Source organism: Misgurnus anguillicaudatus, chromosome 24, assembly GCF_027580225.2.
Source record: "Misgurnus anguillicaudatus chromosome 24, ASM2758022v2, whole genome shotgun sequence".
Lineage (NCBI taxonomy): Eukaryota > Metazoa > Chordata > Actinopteri > Cypriniformes > Cobitidae > Misgurnus > Misgurnus anguillicaudatus.
This window is the reverse complement of record NC_073360.2, coordinates 40,926,051-40,946,809: the sequence shown is the minus strand read 5'-3', so window position 1 is coordinate 40,946,809 and position 20,759 is coordinate 40,926,051. Positions and strand designations below refer to the sequence as shown.

The 20,759-nt window shown below is 36.4% G+C and overlaps 3 protein-coding genes across 3 annotated transcripts in view; 1 reads left to right on the top strand and 2 right to left on the bottom strand.

The window, feature by feature from the left end:
• Positions 1-2,572, bottom strand: part of LOC129438698 (diacylglycerol kinase delta) — a 35,942-nt gene extending 33,370 nt beyond the window's left edge. The window contains exon 1 of the mRNA XM_073863453.1: positions 2,392-2,572. Within this exon, the coding sequence (XP_073719554.1) occupies positions 2,392-2,532 (141 nt within the window). The 5' untranslated portion in view covers positions 2,533-2,572. The remainder of the gene's footprint in view (positions 1-2,391) is intronic.
• A 4,391-nt stretch (positions 2,573-6,963) lies between these two features.
• LOC129438699 (uncharacterized) lies at positions 6,964-10,268 on the top strand. The gene is made up of 5 exons (XM_055197546.2): positions 6,964-7,664; positions 7,762-8,035; positions 8,122-8,202; positions 8,384-8,464; positions 8,544-10,268. The coding sequence occupies exons 1-5, from the start codon at positions 7,635-7,637 to the stop codon at positions 9,443-9,445; spliced, it is 1,368 nt and encodes a 455-aa protein (XP_055053521.1). The 5' UTR covers positions 6,964-7,634; the 3' UTR covers positions 9,446-10,268.
• Positions 10,269-11,846: 1,578 nt separating this feature from the next.
• sagb (S-antigen; retina and pineal gland (arrestin) b) lies at positions 11,847-18,209 on the bottom strand. Its single transcript, XM_073862997.1, has 16 exons — positions 18,041-18,209; positions 17,711-17,766; positions 17,497-17,557; positions 16,657-16,701; positions 16,247-16,446; positions 16,075-16,134; positions 15,871-15,938; positions 15,525-15,681; positions 15,163-15,247; positions 14,995-15,067; positions 13,809-13,946; positions 13,648-13,725; positions 13,527-13,541; positions 13,131-13,183; positions 12,780-12,783; positions 11,847-12,249 (listed from the first exon to the last, which is right to left on the bottom strand). The coding sequence occupies exons 2-16, from the start codon at positions 17,756-17,758 to the stop codon at positions 12,156-12,158; spliced, it is 1,179 nt and encodes a 392-aa protein (XP_073719098.1). The 5' UTR covers positions 17,759-17,766; positions 18,041-18,209; the 3' UTR covers positions 11,847-12,155.
• Positions 18,210-20,759: the final 2,550 nt, after the last annotated feature.

Genomic DNA, 20,759 nt, shown 5'->3' with positions numbered 1-20,759 from the left:
GGATCACATTACGGTTTTTGAGGCACATATCAGATTATTTTTCGAAAAAATCCAATAAGAACAAATAAAGAAATTCCAAACATTTATATAAAAAAACCAAAGTTTCACAGTACGTAAGATCATCGAATCAAATGACTCATAACACTGCCTTTATTTTATAAATGAAATATAATTATTATTTTTTATTATTTTTTTAGAGCTATAGAAATGATTTTCTCTTTGTCTTGGGTTGTTTGATTAACATTAAGACTTAAGTAGGTTAATTGAGGTTACTGTCTCTTTAAGATAAGCACAGACTGGTGGTTTCTGCCTCTAATTTATAGACGGTTTCAGCAGTAACAACATAAACAGCTTTCGTGGTCAACACGAAACTTCCGGTAAACTCCGCTAAGAATAAATAACAACAAAGTACTTTAAATGTAGTTTATTTATACAACAAGCCAAATAAACAACCTGTAGATTACCTAGGAAACCAAAACAAACAAGGTATTTGTTCAAGAGTTCAGTTTAGCAAATAGTCAGACTTTTGTTTTAAGACATAAACAAATGTTTTTATTAGAGAAAGAATGCTGTGGTATTTCAAGATCATTTTGGTTGTATGTGAAGAACAGAAAGATTCTGTGATCGCTTGCTTTTTGAAATGCGTCTCTCCGTGTATGCACTTTTGAGTGCACTTAAACACGCATTTAATTTTAAGTTGTTTTTCATTGCTTTATTTGCTAACTGTATTTTAATTGACTACAGTATGAGACACAGTAGTGCAGAACTCTCTAAAGTTTAGGAGTTCTAATCTTTGAAAGGAAAGGGATGATCACGGCTGACAGTGATATTACGCACTGCCCGAAATAGTCCCCTTTGTAACTTTCAATAGCAGGGGACTAGTTTCTGGTGCTGCGTAATATCACTACGCCTCCTACAGTCATGTTACAGCAGCACAGTTCTTGATTATTATGCCAGAATAAGAGTATAGTCCTAGCCATATCGCCTAGAAAATAACAACTTTTAATTTTCCGCCTTAATCTAACTTCAGAAGAGTCAAGTTTTAAATAGGAAAATATCGAAATTTGGTTAGTTTTTAGCGCGATGCTAATGGTCTAATCAGATTCAATGGATTATGCTAAGCTATGCTAAAATGCTAGCGCCAGACCCGGAGATCAGCTGAATGGATTCCAAAACGGTACAATTTTATACTTGTTATTAAAAGTATATTTTCAAAAAAAGTGGAGTGTCCCTTTAAAGATCACAACAAACAAATTATTTATCAAAATTTCTTCTTTTGTGATCATCAGAATAAAGAAATTCATACAGGTCTAAAACAACATGAGGGTGCGTAAATGATGACAGAATTTTCATTTTTGGGTGAACTATCCATTTAGGAGGATATTTTCTGCACAATAAATGTTCATTTAGTTACTATTATGTTCTGTTTGTCCCTCATGCACTCAATTTACATTTGTGTTATATCAGATACACATAATAAGCCACATAGCTTTCTCAATATCAGCATCGGTCATCAAAAAACCCACTGCGGTAAACTACTACAATTACAGTACTAGTTACAGTAAACTCATTACAGTTACAGTACCAGTTAGAGGTATCTCATTACTCTCTGGTCAAATCATAAATCAAAGGAAATCAAAAAAAAAAAACCCGTAATAATTATACATGCATGTATTATAAATGTACATATATTCCAGATAAATGAATGAATGAAGAGACATGAGGAATAATACTCCTTTCAAACAGAATAAAAACTTTACTTATCTTTTACAATTCGTTTAAAACCTTGTTTATTTTAACAGTGGAGACTGGGTTACTGTAGCTCAACTAGTAGAGTATTACGTTAGCAGCGCAAAAGTCAACGGGTTCATTCACACATGTTGGTCAATGCTTGAATGCACTATTGGGTCGCTTTGGATAAAAGAGTCGTCAAATGATACATGTAGCCTAAATTTAATACCAAGTTACCATTGTTTCACTACAGCAAAGTTATCACTGTTCATAACTAGTTTCTAATGTTGCATTTTCATTGAGCGGAAAACCAAAAGAGTTTTGCATTTCTATTTCTTTCGCCTATAATCGATTCATTACAGTGTAATATTCCCGTACAGCACGAGATAAATCCGCTAAATTGTTGCATTAACACACTCACGGATCACAATCAAACAGTTTACAATGTTGCGCTCCAGAGGCACGCGCGAGCACTCTCCGTTCATCGCGAAACCGCGCGGTCCCGTTATTTTACGCACGCACGCGGCTCCGCGAACGGTGTCGGTATCGGTCGGTACCGGAGCTGCACGTAGGAAATGTCGCGGATCTCGGACGGGCCGCTGGGTCAGATGCGCGTTCCCGCTATGCATCAAAAGCGCGCGCGTTAATGCGTTATGTTACCTTGCTCCGGATCTGTCCGGACGTGGAGACCTTCCGGATGAGTTTCTGTGGGGATCCGTGGTCCTGTTCCGGCTCGCTGTCCGAGGACTCGATCTCCGCTGCCGTTGTGCCGACCACCGCTACCTCAACCGCCGCCGCCATCCTGCGCTCCGGCCCCCGGGCTTCACATACAGAGACGTGTTACACCGAAACAGAGGCGCTCACATTGCCGCCCAGCGGTTAGAACTGAACACTGCAGCCGCTGACAGCGCCGCCTACCGGCCAGATTTAACCGAACCAAAATGGTTCTTTTATGGCATTATTGCAAACAAATCCCTTTATTTTTCAGAATGTAAGTAATAAAACAATACACTAATAAGAATAAAAACATTTCTGAAAAAGAGATGTGAATTAATTGGGCTGCATAACGATTAATAGCAACTAATCGTTTATAGAATAAAAGTTTTACAAGAAAACTATAAATATACATTATATAAATATATGTGTATATACATTTTATATTTATTTATATTTTATATAAATACTTAATTTTTTTTTCTTAAAATGATGCATGTGTGTATTTATATATAAGCCTACAAATAATTATAATACACACACATATATATTGTAAACTAAAACTTTTATTCTGCAAACAATTAGTTGTAATTAATCGTTATGCAGCCCTAGACTTATACGTATACATAAACGAAAATTATAAGAGCTGCTCAAATGTCACAAAAAGTAATATATACTTTATTATTATAGTTTAAAGTTTGTTAGTTAGTCCCATTTGTCAAAAGATGTTAAGATGCCAAAAGAATGAAATTCACTTTCACTTTGTCTTCCCATCCACTTGTGCAGGAGATAAATCTGACAGTGGTAGTAAAAAAGGTTAGTTAACCAGTCGAAGCATTAAACCTTATGTATTATTGAGGCACTTAAAGGGATAGTTCACCAAATTACTTTTTTCTGATGAACAAAAAAAAGTTATTTTGATAAATGATGGTTACCACACAGCTGATTGTAACCATTGACTTCCATAGTAGGAAAAACAAATATTACACTGTAAAAAATTGCTGTAGTTTTGCAGTTGTTTGCCAGTAACTTACTGTAAATTTATATTGATGTTATTTACTGGCAACAGTTTGTTTAAAGTTAAATGAACATTAAATATTAACAAGTCTTTGTCTTTATGGAATAAAACTACAAAATAGCATCCTCACGCGAAGCATAAATGTCTTGGAACCAGAAATCCTCATCAACCTTTTCCTGTTTTTTTCCTCAGATTTTGTTTCCTAGAATGCTTTGCGTGAGGCTGTTATTTTTGTTTTATTCTTTAAAGACAAAGACTTGTTAATGTTCATTTAATGTTCACTGTTGCCAGTAAATAACATACATTTAAGTCTACAGTATTGTGATAAATGATGATGAAGATATTTTGACAAATGTTGGTAAGCACACAGTTGATGGCACCTATTTTTCCTACTGAAAGTCAATGGTAACAATCAGCTGTATGCTACCATCATTTATCAAAATATTGTATTTTGTGTTTATCAGAAAAAAAAATTCATACAGGTTTAAAACAACACGAGGATGAGAAAATTATGACACAATTTCATTTTTGGGTGAACTATCCCTTTAAAATGAATGAGCTTTAGACATAAAGAAGCACTTTACTACAACAGCCTGAAGGTAAATATCAAACCTGATATTCAATAGTGTTAGACTACAATGAAATCACAGTACAGGAGAGTGTTTGCTGTAAATATATATCGTAATGTAATAAATACATCACTTCAGTGTATAGATGCAGGGGTTCTCATGTTGAGTTTTTAAACTGGTACACAACACATACAGTTACTCTTCATGAAAACATACATACAGCAAAAACAGAGGTGAGGTAGAAACAGGGTCATGAGATGGGTGGAGGTGTTTGGAAGCATCCATGGCTTTGTGTGGAAGTGTGTGTCCAATTTCACATCTGTGTTTCACATCTTGCCAATGCACACTTCCTCAGAAACGCACACCACATCCCCATTAGAAAGCATTTATCTCCAAACAATGTACCTCGATATTGTAATGATCTTTCCCACAGCTGAGTCCATCACAAGCTTGAAGAAAGCTTCATCTCCTTAACCCAAATACATTTCTTTGGCCAAAAATGTTTTTTAAATATATTCTAAATCAGACTGATCTCACAGAAAGTTGTGTCACGAAAAATTTGATTCATTTTTTCGTACACTGTAAAAATATCTGTAGAAATTGCAGCTGGGTTGCCGGTAACTTACTGTAGATTTAAATTTATGTTGTTTACTGGCAACATTTTGTTTAAAGTTAAATGAACATTTAACATTTACAAGTCTGTGTCTTTACAGAGTAAAACTACAAAAACAGCATCATGCAAAACATTCTGGGAAACAAAATCTGAAGCAAAAAACAGAAAAAGGTTGATGATGATTTCTGGTTCCCAGAATGCTTTGCATGAGGCTGTAATGTTGTGGTTTTGTTCTGTGGAGATAAAGACTTGTTCATATTTAGAATTTATTTGACTTTGAGCAGGCTCTTGCCAGTAAATAACATAAATTTAAATCTATGGTAAATTACCGGCAACCCAGCTGCAATAACATTGTAATTTCTACCAATTTTTTTTACAGTGTATCTATGTGGCACGAAATTCAGCTTATTTTCTACCTTGAGCATGAATGTCTTTTTTGTTTCACTCACACAATTTCTATAAATAGTTTTCTGTGGCCATGGCACGACTTTCTTTTTCGAGTTATTATATATATTGTTTTCTCATTCACTGTACAAAATTGCTGTAATTATGCAGCTGGTTGCAAGTAACCTACTGTAGAAGACAAAGACCGAAAATGTTTCACGTTCATTCAACCTTGAACAAACTTTTGCCAGTAAATAACATAAATGTAAAATCTACAGTAAGTTACTGGCAGCTAGTTGCCAGCAATTCCCAGTAATACTGTAATTTCTACAGACATTTTTTACAGTGTTGTTTTTTCCTATTTTCTATTCCATTCTTACATTCGTGTTCAAGGCACGTAAAAAAGCTGAATTTTCTGCCATGGACACAGATAAAAAAATAAAAAAATTTGTGACTATAACAAGACTTACCGTGAGATTATGTTGTCTAAATATATTTTATAGAAAGTAATGCTTAATTATATATTTTTGAATATGAAAATATATTTAGTTTTACCCTTCATATATGAGAATATATTTCAAAATGTATTTTAGGGGCAACAAATACATTTCTAATTGTACAACCTATACTGCAAAAAATTATAATCCTGACCAAAATATAAAAGTTTGTATAAAAATGTATAATGTAAAATATGTTTAAAATATAAAATTATAAGTATATTTTTTACAGAGCCCCTAAGGTGACATTGGAACATGTTTCATGTGCTCATGCGAAACTTTCATGTGCAGAATTTTTTTTTAAGTTTAGTTTCGCGTGCGCACGTGTAACTTTCCTGTGCGCACATGAAGCTTTGTGTGCGCACGCAAAACTAAACGCAATAGTTCACGTGCGCACGAGAAACTAAACTTTTTTTTTTTTCTCCATGTCCCCTTAGGGGCTCTGTAATTTTTGCAGTTGAAAATATGTTTAATTTTAATCTTTTTAAACCTGTATGTTTACTTGAATATAAATGCTTTAAAATATATATTTTTTTAAATTACAACAAATGGCCAAAAATATATTGGTAAAAAATAAATTTTTGTAAATTTTTCAAAATATATTTTTAGTACAAATCTTTTTGCGTATTATTAAATATATTTAAAATTATCTTCAAAGATATATTTTTGGTTATATGGGAAACACTGAACTCACAATTGATCAACTCTTTATTATACAAAAATAGTGTTTAATGTATGGTTTCGCTCTAGCCCAGTGGTTCCCAAACTTTCCATTGTGCGACCCACTTACCAACCAACACATTTTTAAATGTAAATATGAAAAAAAAATTCTCATATTTTTTGTTTATTTATTAAATAATTTTTACACATTGTTTAAATTAAATTAATTATTTAAATTAAATCTTTTGCAAGGTTTACCTGGCAGTAAATATTAATACAAATACCACATATTTAAAATTAATTATTTAATGAATATATCTTTTAAAAACTGAAAACTCCTCATAAGAAATAAAGTGTCTTAAATAAAAATTGGAAATGTATGTTTTACCTGGCAGTTCATACTACTTATCAAAGTCTTGCAGCATTTTTTAAATGCAGTTTTTTCTGTATTGAATGGCTTTGCAATGTATCACACTACATTGTCAGTTAAGGAGCGCCATCTCATACCATCTCGTTAATACAGGCGCTGCAGCTCCCCCTTGTGTTTTTTAGAGAGATGTGCAATCATTGCGGTGATCTAAAATCATCGCGATGAGGTCAAACAATCACGATGAGACGATTATTTAATCATTGTGACAGCCTTGAATCCCCCTGCTATAGCCTTCTGTACTTGCATGCTCGTATTTAATTTTTTAAATGACAGTACTAGATTCATTGGGGTAATGCATTGATCTGACTGAAGATGACACCAGGAGTTATTTTTAGACTTATAAAACCACAAACCATCAATAAAACTCATTCACTCGATACACAATGTGCTCTCAAGTGCATTCTCTCTACATTCAGCACACACAATGGGAAACCGAGCAAGTATAATGTTTATTATGTACATGAGATTTCTTATATAAAGTCCTCTCAAAGTTTCTCATTTTCAATGCAGTTTAGAAATTAGGATGAATCTGATACCAATAATGTACACAAGACATACATCTTGCTCATGTGGTGCTCTATTTATTGTTTTCAAATGATCTGTGATAAGATATTCAAGGTATTACCCAATACTTTGAGTTTTTTCGGTTATCTCCGTAAGCGTATCCTCTGCGTGTGTGTGACCTGGCTGTGCTCGGTGGACGGCTGAGGTTCCCAGGCCCCTCTGTATAACAAATCATCTCCAGAGACGCATCATCTCTCTCCTGTTACAATGTTATAGGATCGGCTCCTGCCGCTCTATCGTATACACAAAGAGGAACACATTCATCTTTTCTCTTTTTAGTTGGGTCCTAATGAGGTCGCAGAGAATGGAGGAAAAACTCCAGATCCCAATGGTGCAAACACACAACACATAGATAAACACAGAGATAAACACACACAAGCAGGTGTGGCCGCAGGTATATATAAGTTAATCATCAGACCATCAGAGATTTTTACCCATTCACATCAGCCTGAGGATGAGGAGTATGCTTCATCACTGGAACATGGTCTGTCTGTCTGATTTTTGGCATTTTATCTCACATTGACAGCAAAACCAAAGTATCTGTCTAGCAAATGATCTTCATCGATATGTTTTCTTCACAGGATCTGAGGAGCATTGTCGCTGTGTTTGTTTGCTTGTCCCTCGGCAAGTGTGCTAATGTCCCCGACCTTCGTAATTTACCGATGAGTTTGATGTCCAATGAGACCGGGACCCTGCCTGTGGGGCCCGTGGCAGAACCGGATCTGTCTTACTGTCAGATGATTCTTGAAGCTCCAGTCCCCCCCACGGCTGATCAAGTACCGTGGTACTGCATCTGCTCCGCCTGCTCCGGTAACCGAGGTCAGAAGGGAGAAAGAGGAGACCGTGGACTACCAGGTACAGATGTGAAGAATTCCTCACACATACACTGTCTTTCCTAATGATTGTTGAGGGTTTCGTTTTTTATTGAATGTTTATGACAGGGAGTCCTGGTAGTGCTGGTCCGAGAGGTCTTACTGGGTTTCCCGGTCGTCCGGGATTCACAGGACGTCCTGGTTTAAAGGGTGAGAATCGTTAATTATTGCTGATCATTATGCTTTAAGTAAACTTTTCATTTCAATATTTGTATTACATTTTAATTCATGTGGTATTTAGGATCCTCGAAGAAGTAGAAATTCATATCATTGCAGTAATATACTAGGAATTACAGTAATATTAATATTATACATTACTACATACTCACAGGTGAGAAAGGTGAATTGGGGGACAAGGGTGAAATCGGTCCAATCGGACGCACAGGGACAAAAGGAGAGCGTGGTTTCAAAGGTGAGTGAAAGCTCAAGTAACATTTAGTAACATCACAATGTCTTTCATGAGTGACCCTGTTTATATACTTGTCTCCCAGGTGAGAAGGGTGACCCCGGTCTTTACGGGCCTGCGGGTGAACCAGGTCCAAAAGGAGAGGACGGTCAGTGCCCTGAAACCTGCGAGCCCATTCCAGGACCGCCTGGGGAAGATGGTCTTCCCGGCCCTGTGGGAGCACGAGGGTTACCCGGGCTAAACGGAGAGTCTGGTGCAAAAGGGCAGAAGGGAGATCCGGGCTTGGCCGGTGTGCCGGGCACTCCGGGTACACCAGGTCAGAAAGGTGACCAGGGTTTACAGGGACTGTGTAACTGCCAAGATGGGGCTCCAGGGACTCAGGGTCCTCAGGGGGCAAAGGGTGATAAGGGTGACACGGGCACAGCAGGGGCGCAGGGTGTGAGTGGAGCACCGGGACCCAAAGGTAATCCGGGTGATATGGGAATGCCGGGTGCACCAGGACCGTGCTCGCCCGCCGTGCAGTCGGCTTTCACGGCTGCCCTGACCACCTCCTTTCCACAACCCAGCCGTCCGGTGCAGTTCAAACGCATCATCACCAATGTGCTCCAGAACTACAACCCCGATTACGGCATCTACACGGCCCCCGTTAACGGAACCTACGTGTTTAGCTACCACCTGCAGGTGTCCACCCGCTCGCTGAAGGTGGGACTCTTCCGCAACTTTGAGGCCGTGGTGAAGACGACTACGCCGGTTGAGATGAACACCGCGTCCCACCAGGTGGTGTTGAGCCTGACCCAGGGCGATTGGGTTTGGATGCAGGTGCGAGATACCACCACTAACGGCATGTTCGCCGGGACGGAGGCCAGCAGCACGTTCAGCGGGTACCTCCTGTATCAAGACAACTGTGATGACATGGCCCCGAGAGATTTCTTTACTGAACAAGAGTTCAATGGAGAATTCATCTGGGGCGATGAAACACAACCTTAGTGATCTCTTAACCTTCTCCTACATTATTACAACTGCACCCTTAATCTACATTCTGTATCCATGGATCCCGGTTTGGGGACCTACAGCATTGCACATTTTGTAAGCATCTTTTATTTAACACTCCTGATGCGAATCATCAGCAGTTCGCAGAGATTTATAAACTGAATCAGGTCTGTTAGATGAGAGAGACATAAAATTTGCAATGGTGTGGGTTCACAGCTTCAAAATAAAAAAACAATGCTTTCGATTTTAAACTGCTTTCTACGCCAAATCTGCTGCCAATATCTGTTGCTATAATAGTGCGCATTACACAGAGAGTCTTTTAAAGGCTTCTGTATTTAGATTGTAGATGTATAAAGCTCAGCTGAAAGAAGATCTGTCTCATATGTTTTGAATAGTTGTCCAGGTGGACACATGTGGCGTCTATTTTCACTTCATGTCTAACTTGATTCATTTTTTGTTCATGTATAAATACAGATCAGTCGATAAGACCAGCTTACAGTCCCACCCTTGTATAGAGGTCATAAGAAACCTCAGTCGAAGAAGACGATCCATCACAATGAAGTTATTCTGCAGACACATCACATAATGATTCAGAAAGAACTGGGTATGTAAGGGAACATATGAGAGAGGGGAATTGTCGGATATGAAACAGATAGTGAAAAACAATGGATAGAGAGAGAGAAAGAAAGAGAGAAAGTCTTTTGTCTTGCATGCTGCAGAAAATAGCAAGATATCTAAATGATAACACAAAACATGACACATAAGATGTTCTGTGAATTAATGCTTTCAAATATAATTCCAATAAATGTGTAAACTGTTACACTGACTTCTTGGTTTTGACTTATCGGTCCAATTTATCAAAATAGCAAATTAGACCAGCTCCAAATAAATAAATAAATGGTGGACCTCATCCCAGCTAAAAAACAAAATATGTACTAGAATGTATACACTTGTTTGTATTTACTTGTGGACGTTTCTTAGAAATATACTTAAAGGGACACCTTTTTGGAATCCATTTAGCCGATCTCTGGGTCTGGCGCTAGCACTTTTAGCATAGCTTAGCACAATCCATTGAATCTGATTAGACCATTAGCATCAAGCTAAAAACTTTCCTAAAGAGTTTCGATATTTTTCCTATTTAAAACTTGACTTTTCTGTAGTTACATCGTGTACTTAGACCGTCGGAAAAATAAAAGTTGTGATTTTCTAGGCAGATATGGCTAGGAACTATTCTCTCATTCTGGTGTAATAATCAAGGACTTTGCTGCCGCAACATGGCTGCAGGAGGCCAAAGATTACGCAGCTTTCAATGGCAGGGGACTATTTTCGGCTGCTATGTAATATCATTGCGCCTCCTCAAGCCATGTTACGACAGCAAAGTCCTTGATTATTATGCCAGAATGGGAGTATAGTCCTGGCCATATCTGCCTAGAAAATCACAAGTTTTAATTTTCCGTCAGATTTAGTACACGATGTAACTACAGAAGAGTCAAGTTTTAAATAGGAAAAATATCAAAACTCTTTGGTTATTTTTTTAGCGCGATGCTAATGGTCTAATCAGATTCAATGGATTATGCTAAAAGTGCTAGCGCCAGACCCGGAGATCTGCTGAATGGATTCAAAAACAGTACAAATCAAATGTTTAACTCGTTGGAAAATTAGCATATTTTATTTTATTAAAAGTATAGTTCTGCTTCAGTGGTACAATAATAATCAGCAATAATAATTCATCAGATTTTTAGTGTATCGAAATAAATAGTGTCTCGAAATAACATGCACAACTTAGATGTTCTTAAAAAATAGTAATCTCAGAAAAAGATTTTTTTGTACATTCAGCACAAAAGTAGCGTATTTAAATAAAGTGTACGGTTGGGATCGGTTAGAGCCCTTTGAAGCTGTATTGAAACTGTAAACTCTTGAGGTCCATAATATGGAGAAAAATCCTGGAATATTTTCCTCAATAAACTTAATTTCTTCTCGACTGAACAAAGAAAAACTTAAACATCTTGGACGAAACGGGGGTGAGTAATTTATATGGATTTTTTTTAATGAAAGTGGAGTAATCCTTTAAGTAGCATAAATATACATTTGACGCAGCCTTAGATGTTACCCAAATAATTTCTTATAATACAAAATAATCTGTCTATCCCTAGACCTTTGAAACACATTTTTGATGTTTGAAAAAGATAGTTAATATTAATACTGAACTAGTTGCTGTTCATATGAACATTAAAATAAGCCTCAATCTGAACCCAATTCTACTAAAAAGTTGCCATGATCATTTAATCTTTAAAATCTTTTGCATTTGCATACTTTATGAATGTGCAGTCTAACATACAAAGCTACTCTAAAACTGTAAATATTGTAAAAAATAACAAGAAATAATGTACAATCAAATATCACAGTTGTTTTATTTTATTTCAAACATTTACAGAATAAACAGAAGTAGCCTTGTTAAAAGTGACGCTGCAAACTATTTGCTATACAGCTCATTATGACAATGAACGATATCCGTATACGTCGGTGTTTATATCAGTAACATTAGATTTGTAATGTATATTTTAAGCTTTATGCATTATGCACATAACTATTTACTGTGTATATTTGCTGCCTGGCTGCTTTCGCATTAAATCACAAATCAATGTACGTCCATGAATGCTTATGATTTTTATAAGCAAGTGTCTGTCTATCAGTTGTCCATAATCTCTCAAGGCTCAGCTGGAGATTCGTCATCATCGCCGACAATCCCTTTCAGAAAGGAGCGTTTAAAGTCCTCAAACACAAGATCAGTTGTGTCTTCACTAAACACACAAACACACAAATTAGTATCATACAAAGACACAATAAAGTGATTATAACAGGCAGATATCATTACACAGGAAGAGTCATTTTAAGATCGGGAACAAAGGTGTTGTGTGACGGCAACACACACACCTGTTCACATATTTGTGTCAGACTAGTGTTTCTATTGAATTCACAGAGAGAACAATGATAAACTGGGGCTTGACACAAGAGACGGGATCGTATTTAGATGGGACACCGATATAGCCGTTCCTCTTCTCTCAAATCTTACTTCCCAGAGCTAAACGCGGATCGCTTGTCATTTCAAGAGTGTGTCTGCGTTTACAGTTTTAAAGAGACTGAAGTGAGATAAACGTGGAACTGGAGACGAATGAAATCTATAGACGGGGTATTGCATAACGCCACATATAGCAAAAGATCAAATCTGTGATATTACAAATCCCTCGGCATGAATTTATGTCCGTATACACCCTGATCACGAAGATCTGATATACTGGAAAACAAACAATAAAACATGTTCATGGCTTACCTCTCTTCAGATGGAAGATGGAGAAGAAGGAGAGAGGAAGAGAGAAAAAATGTTGCTGTTAAACTCAGTAGCTACTACATTATCTCTGTTCCCATTCTTCCATAATGAAAATAAATTATATTGGTTTTTCACATTGGCTTAGGCTGGCCATGCTGGTTTTTGGGAACATTGCGGTTGGTTTTTTGCTGGTACAATGTGGTTTTTAGACCAATTAGCTAAACAAAGATCAGGTGTACTAAATAATTAAAACCAACTAATGACTGTAAATAGCGTGTTGGATGAGCTAGAAACCAAACCAGACATGACCTTAAACTGATTTTAGCTGAGGAGGTGTGAAACTGAAGGTCTTACCTGGATCAGGTTTGGGATGCATGAGTTTGAAGGGAACCTCAACTGCAACTTCACTGAAACGCACACACAAACATTATCAGACTTAAAACATCTTCTACTCGAGTATGTTAACATAAATACTTCATAATATTATGCTGGGGTGATACAGTGGACCATTATCATAAACTTTATTGGTTATTCTTTCAGGTCAACTATTATCAACAGTTAAAAGAATGTTGCGTAGTTATAATGTCAACACATTTTTAACACTTGAAACTTTAATCGCCTCATTCTGAGGATTAAGGAGTGCACACTTACAATGTTTGAGACAAGCTATTACTACTCTGTTTATGTGTCTCACACTTTACAGATTTAGACATTAAATGTTCAGACATTTTTACAGATCCAAGAACTTACCTTGATCCAACCATACTGAGGAGAGGAAAAAGACGAGCATTAGCAGATGAACATTAAGTAAATCAAACACAAAATCCAAACTTAAAACAATGTCTGTTTACTAGTATATGAGACATCTCACCCCGATGCGTTACACTTTACAACAACCCTGTAAGCTACCAGCATGCCCAAAATCTCCTTCAGAACTTCATCCTTTACACTGCAGAGAAAACAGAAAATAAGGACTCATATTTGATATTCATTACAGTGTTTTAGTGAGGCAGGTGAATGAATAGATCTCACATGCTGGAGGAAGCCAGATTAGTGTCCTCATGCTTCAGTTTTCCATCCACAGCCAGACCATGTTTGTCACGGTTAATCTCCAATAGAGGACAGAGAGTGTAAACTTTCTTCAGACTGGTCCCAGACGGCACAGAGTCTCTGCATTAACATAAGAGGAAAATACATTCTTGAGGTGACGGCATAGAAACATACAATAATTACATTAAGAAAGATAACAACCTATCAGTGTCATCAAAAGCCTTCTCTTAGTGACATCACAGACATTATAACAGTAACATCACAAACATTCTCTCAGTAACATCATAAACATTCTCTCAGTGACATCACAAACATTCTCTCAGTGACATCACAAACATTCTCTCAGTGACATCACAAACATTCTCTCAGTGACATCACAAACATTCTCTCAGTGACATCACAAACATTCTCTCAGTGACATCACAAACATTCTCTCAGTGACATCACAAACATTATTTTGATGAGATCAAAAACATTCTTCTCAGTGACATCACAAACATTATCTCAGTGACATCACAAACATTCTCTCAGTGACATCATAAACAATCTCTCAGTGACATCATAAACATTCTGACAGTGACATCATAAACATTCTGACAGTGACATCATAAACATTCTGACAGTGACATCATAAACATTCTCTTAGTGACATCACAAACATTCTCTCAGTGACATCACAAACATTCTCACAGTGACATCACAAACATTCTCACAGTAACATCACAGACATTCTCACAGTAACATCACAGACATTCTCTCAATGACATCACAAACATTCTCACAGTGACATCACAAACATTCTGACAGTGACATCACAAACATTTTCTTAGTGACATCACAAACATTCTCTCAGTGACATCACAAACATTCTCACAGTGACATCATAAACATTTTCTCAGTGACATCACAAACATTATCTCCATGACATCACAAACATTATCTCCGTGACATCACAAACATTCTCTCTGTGACATCACCAACATTCTCTTGGTGACATCACAAACATTTTCTTAGTGACATCACAAACATTCTCTCAGTGACATCACAAACATTCTCACAGTGACATCATAAACATTTTCTCAGTGACATCACAAACATTATCTCCATGACATCAAAAACATCTCCGTGACATCATAAACAGTGGTTTTTATTTTTGATTAATACTTACGAGGTTTCTTCATAGGCCACAGTTTTGATGTATTTGTCATTCGAGTAAAGCACCACATTAGTGATCTGTTCCACTATGTGAGAGAAAGAAAGACTGTAACTCAAAAATTCAAAAGATAAAGAGATTTTACTTCTTCCATTTTAATCAGATGATTGTAAGTGTGTGCACCTGAGACTGAGACATCCTTCACATTCCTGTTAGAACTGTTGTCAATATCCACACTGATGTTGATTGGTTCCCCATGGTAATAAATCTGTAGGGTGCAGAAGTGAGCAACAAGTTTATAGGTTTAATCTCAGGTCAAAGAGATTCAGTACAGCTCAGTTCCTCTGCCTATGTCTTATATTTTAAAGCCATAGAAGAATCACAGCACAGACTTGAGAATCATTCACATCTTTAGCACAAGCGCAGTGTGAAGTTTAATATTGAGGGATTTTATTAGTAGCCCTAATTACAACTAAAATTAAAATCAGCAAAGCATGTGTCATCTAAGAAACCGAACAGAGGAGTCACTATATCTGAGAAATGACTTTTTTACACAGAATATTAATCTCTTTCTCCAGACTGACACGCATGTGCAGCGGTTTATCAGACATCACAAATTCACAGGTGGTCTCGCCCGATGGATTCGGACCACCTCTGTCTGGAGCATACTGAATCTTTCTGATGGCCAAACGCACTGAACTCCTACAGGACGAGAAAAGACAGAGACACGTTTTATAAAAGTGCCAATTTTTCCATTTGAGCGTGAGTGGGTCAGATATGGGTTTAGATCCAGGGGTTTGGTATTGGTTTGGGTCTTAGAGATTACACTGGGTCTTGTCTGTGTTGTATGGGTCTGCTGTAAGAGTCAGTCTATTTTTAATAACTTCTCACCTCTTTTGAGCTTTTTCATCTTGATTTTCTGCACAGAACGCTTTCACCTCAAACTCCACGGCACAATGCTGCACACACAAACAAACATTATGGATGCATAGTTTCCAAATGTCAAATACATTAATATGTCAACAGGAGACTGTGGGTTGTATGTCTATTTAATGATGTTTAATTTCACCCTCATGATATTAATGCTGTGTTTACCTTTCCCGGGTCTGTTGGAGCCGGATGCAGAGCGACAGAACATGGAAGATTATCAGGAAACTGAAATAAAGCACAAAATTAAACTTTAATATTGGAAACGCACAGTTTCAGAGATAAACACTCATTCAGTACCCAACCAAGTGTTAAGGGTACGATGATCACCTGCACAAACCTCAAAAAAGAAGGGGTACGCATTGATCCCGAGCTTGCGCAGGATCTTCTCCTGTACTTTGCTGTGGATGCTGCGATCCTTATCCTGAAGAGGAGGATAAACCTGGCGAGTGCACAGGAAGATGTCCCTCCGGAACGCCAATCCCATCACATCCATATCATTACGCCCATATCTGAACGTACAGGACAGCATGACATACACTAGAAAACACAAACCCACAGTTTACACATTAAATCAATAGATATTAAGAGTTGCACACACATATCTTCTTGTGGAAAGGTGGATATATTACACATATTATGAACGCTTGAATAAACTTTAATCTATAGTGTGTGTACTAAGTGTAAACACACACAAGCAGTGATGTGTAATGCAGCTCAGTTCTGCCATCTGTCTGCAAACCGTCATACCTTTTTTCCCCTTCACCTGCTCTGGGTCGATCAACACCACACCATCTGATACAAGACAACGAGAGAGTCACTTTTTATAGGAAATAATAGATTGTTAGCCCTGTAAAATCTTGTGATCCATGACAATGAGAACCAAAATATTAAAATAATTAAAATTATAAAACCTTTAAAAGAAGCTGAAACAATTGTGACTTTGGACACCAAAGTCCAAACGGAAATTAAATTTAAAAGTAAAAGTTGGATCAACTTAAAAAATGACTTTACAATTACAATTGGTCATTTTTCAAAAAAGTTGCTTCATCTTACACGTATAAGTGAAAAACACTTTAAATGAAAAATGTAAGTGTAACATTTTTTAGGTGTTACCACCTGAAGTGATTTTTTAAAACGATTAAACTTTTAACTTTTTACAGTGTACATAATCACCCAAATACATCTCTTGGAGTCAAACACATTACCATGGTGTTTTTTAAATAAAATAAATAATAATAATAATAATAATAATTATTATTATTATTATTATTATTATTATTATTAATTTTTATTATACAAATAAAAATAATATTAATAATAATAATTGTATTTTATTTAGTGCCTTTAAAATTAATTTCTCAAAGAGCTTTACAGAAGCAAAGGAACATAAGGAGAGATACCATAATCTACTACCAGCTGGGCTTCAGGAACATATGCACATTTAAAAAATACTGTTGGACAGTGTTTTTAACATTGATTGATAAATGTGACCATTGGAGAGCTCTGATTGGTGGAGAACTGTGACTGTTGGAAAGCTTGGTAATTGATTGGTTAAGAAGTAATTTGAACGAACATTATTGAACTCACCAACAGGATCGACAAAGTCGCAGTGGTCCACAAAATCCCGTTTTCCCATGTACACACCAACCTGTGACATCACACACACGAGATAACTAATCATTGATAACAGCGCAAACAAGCACACTGACAATGTGATATAATGAGTGTTGTCAAAAAGAACGATTTGGAGATAAAGATAAGACGCATGCAGTATATTGAATGATGGACGTGTGATACTCACGGATTTGTCTCTTGAGAGTTTCTTGTAAATAATTTGTTTTGGACTCATTGTGACTCCTGCAACAGAAACACAAACAGATCATCACAATCTTAACATTCACTATATCTAATCTACAATTTACATTAAAGAAAGTGATAGCTAAATGATTTTTACATGTTGCCATTTTTCAATTGCATTTAAAGGGATTTGGGAAGGAACAAACAAAAATAGAAAATACTGAATCAATACAGTCAGTGATGCAATTATTGCTATACATTTATATTTCTGAGATGTCTTTAATTTTGTCGACAAACATTTGAGATGAACTTGATCTTCACCTGCAACACTCACCTGTATGTGTTGAGATGTATATATGATGCGGGTCCAGATAAAGTGGATGATGGTTTTCGGGGGCCGTATTTGTAACCTGTTACACCGCCCATCTCAGAAACACTCAGTAGTAAGTGGATGGTTTATTCTCCGTCAGCGAGATTACTGCTGCGGGCCGGATCTACTGAAGATGATCTAATCCTCTCTCATGGATATATGAAGATACATTCACTGATATCATAAACACATCATGTAACTCACCTATTAAACTCAACCCATCATCCTCCAATAACTTTCATATACACAAGAAAAGTTCATTTATTTAAATTTTGATTTGTAGTGCATTACAAAGTATGCATTTTACATTTACATTTATGCATTTGGCAGACACTTTAGGAGGTATTGCATTACATTTTTATTAGCTTGTGTTTCCTGGGTTTGAACCGACCCATAACCTTTTGTGCTGCCAACGCAATGCTACCACTGAGCAGCATTTTAGCAGTATGTGTTTTTTCTGGGATTTGAACCCTTGAACCAGTCAAACTCTTTCATGTTGAGCTACATGAGCTTTAGTGAAAGGTTTAACTTTTGCTCTTTAAAATCTAATAAACACACAACACTATGGGGCAGTTTCCCAGACATGGCTTATCATAGTCCCAGACTAATGCATGTTTGAGCAATTTTAATTTAAAAACATCTTGCACTGACATATATTAAAATATATCAGGGCCATTGTTTTGTTTTAAGATGCACACCTGTATTGTTTTTTTTTTTGTAAGTTATGTTTGTAAAAACTAAGGCCTATAGTCTTCATCAATCTCAACCCTGTCCGGGAAACTGCCCCAACAAATATCGTAAGCATTAAATCTCATTCAAACTCGCAGGTCTCCCAGTGCCTTATTGCTTTTATGAAACAGTTACATCACAATTAAATATTAAGTAAACATTATTTTATTAAGCAAATTTATGAAGCGAGCTTCTTCCACTTGAAGAGCTTGTGCCTGACATGTCCCATACAGCAAAAAATATATTTCTCTGATCAAAAACTATATTTTAAATATATGCTAAATACATTTTCTAGAAAGTAAAGATTAATGAACTTGAAAATATAATTAGATTTAACCTGCATATTTAAGAATATTTTTCAATCAAAATGTATTTTTAGGGGCAACAATACATTTCTAATTTTAAAACCCATAAGGAGAAAAAGTTTTTATTAAATCTATAAAGTATCAAATGTATAAGTATAAAATTATTTAAAATTACAACAAATAAAGGTAACACTTTACAATAAGGTTCATTAGTTAACATGAGTTATCCATTTAGTTAACATGAACTAATAATGAACTGCACTTATAACAAATGTATTGCTCATGGTTTGTTCAAGTTAGTTAATACATTAACTAATGTTAACTAATGAACCTTATTGTAAAGTGTTACCAAATAAAGTATTTTTGTAGTTGAAAATATATTTCATTTTAATCTTTTCAAACCAGTTATGTTTACAAGTTTGTAGACTAACATACAAAGTTTTTCTTTCAATGCGATATAAATGCTTAAAGATATTTTTTTAGGGATGCACCGATTTTGCCGATACCGATAACTCTTTATATTTGGGGGGCGATAACCGATATATATCGGTTATATACCGCGGACATCTTGTCTTTGCACTAGACTAGCCTCTTCTTAAGCCCGCAACACGTGTCATCTTCGTGCTATGTCACGGAAAGCACCAATCAAAACTCCACATGGCCGGCAATGAGCAAGTGAAGTGGTTAAACAAACCAAAATAATCCATCATTTATCGGCTTTTATTTATCGGCCTAATTTTGCTATCAGACCGATAACCGATAATATTAAAAATAAGCAGTTATCGGCCGATAACGATATGTCGGACGATATATCGTGCATCCCTAATTTTTGTAAATATATTTCAAAAAAGACAATAAATGGCCAAAAACATATTGGTGAAAAATACATTTTTGTAAACATATTTCAGCACATATAGTTTTGCCATATGGGTATAGACCAAGGTAAAGAGTTGATCTCTATGGGAGCTGTGATATAAACAGTGCCAGGTCTCATGTCATAACTGTAACATTAATGTATATTTAGCACTGTGGTGATATTGACCAATCAGCAGGGCCGAAATGTATTATATAATATGGCAGTCAGAGAGAGAGAGGGAATAAGAAAAAGAGAGAGATGGCTGTATTCAACAGGTGACAGGGAGATCAGTCATTTGTAATCATGTGAGCTTCTTAAACCCTTTAAACCCTTGTTGTCAAACTCAGCAGTCTCATCGCTGATGTCAGCACATTCGATTATCACACACACACACACACACACACACACACACACACACACACACACACACACACACACACACACACACACACACACACACACACACACACACACACACACACACACACACACACACGATAGTTAAGTCTCTACTGGTTGGGATTGAACCGGCAACCTGCTCAGTGATCCATTAAATAAACAACAACTACAAATGAAATGCAATTTAACTGTCACATCACACACCTTCAGCATCTGTCCCTCCTAACTCAATAAGACATTAACAGACATCTTTCCTAACATCTTTTGACCTTTTATTCTGATTTACATTTACATTATTCATAGTCCAGAGGCTGATACCCAAAGTGACTCACAGTAGATTCATACTATAATATTTTATGTCAGTATGTGGACCAAACCTTCAGCATTTGCATTG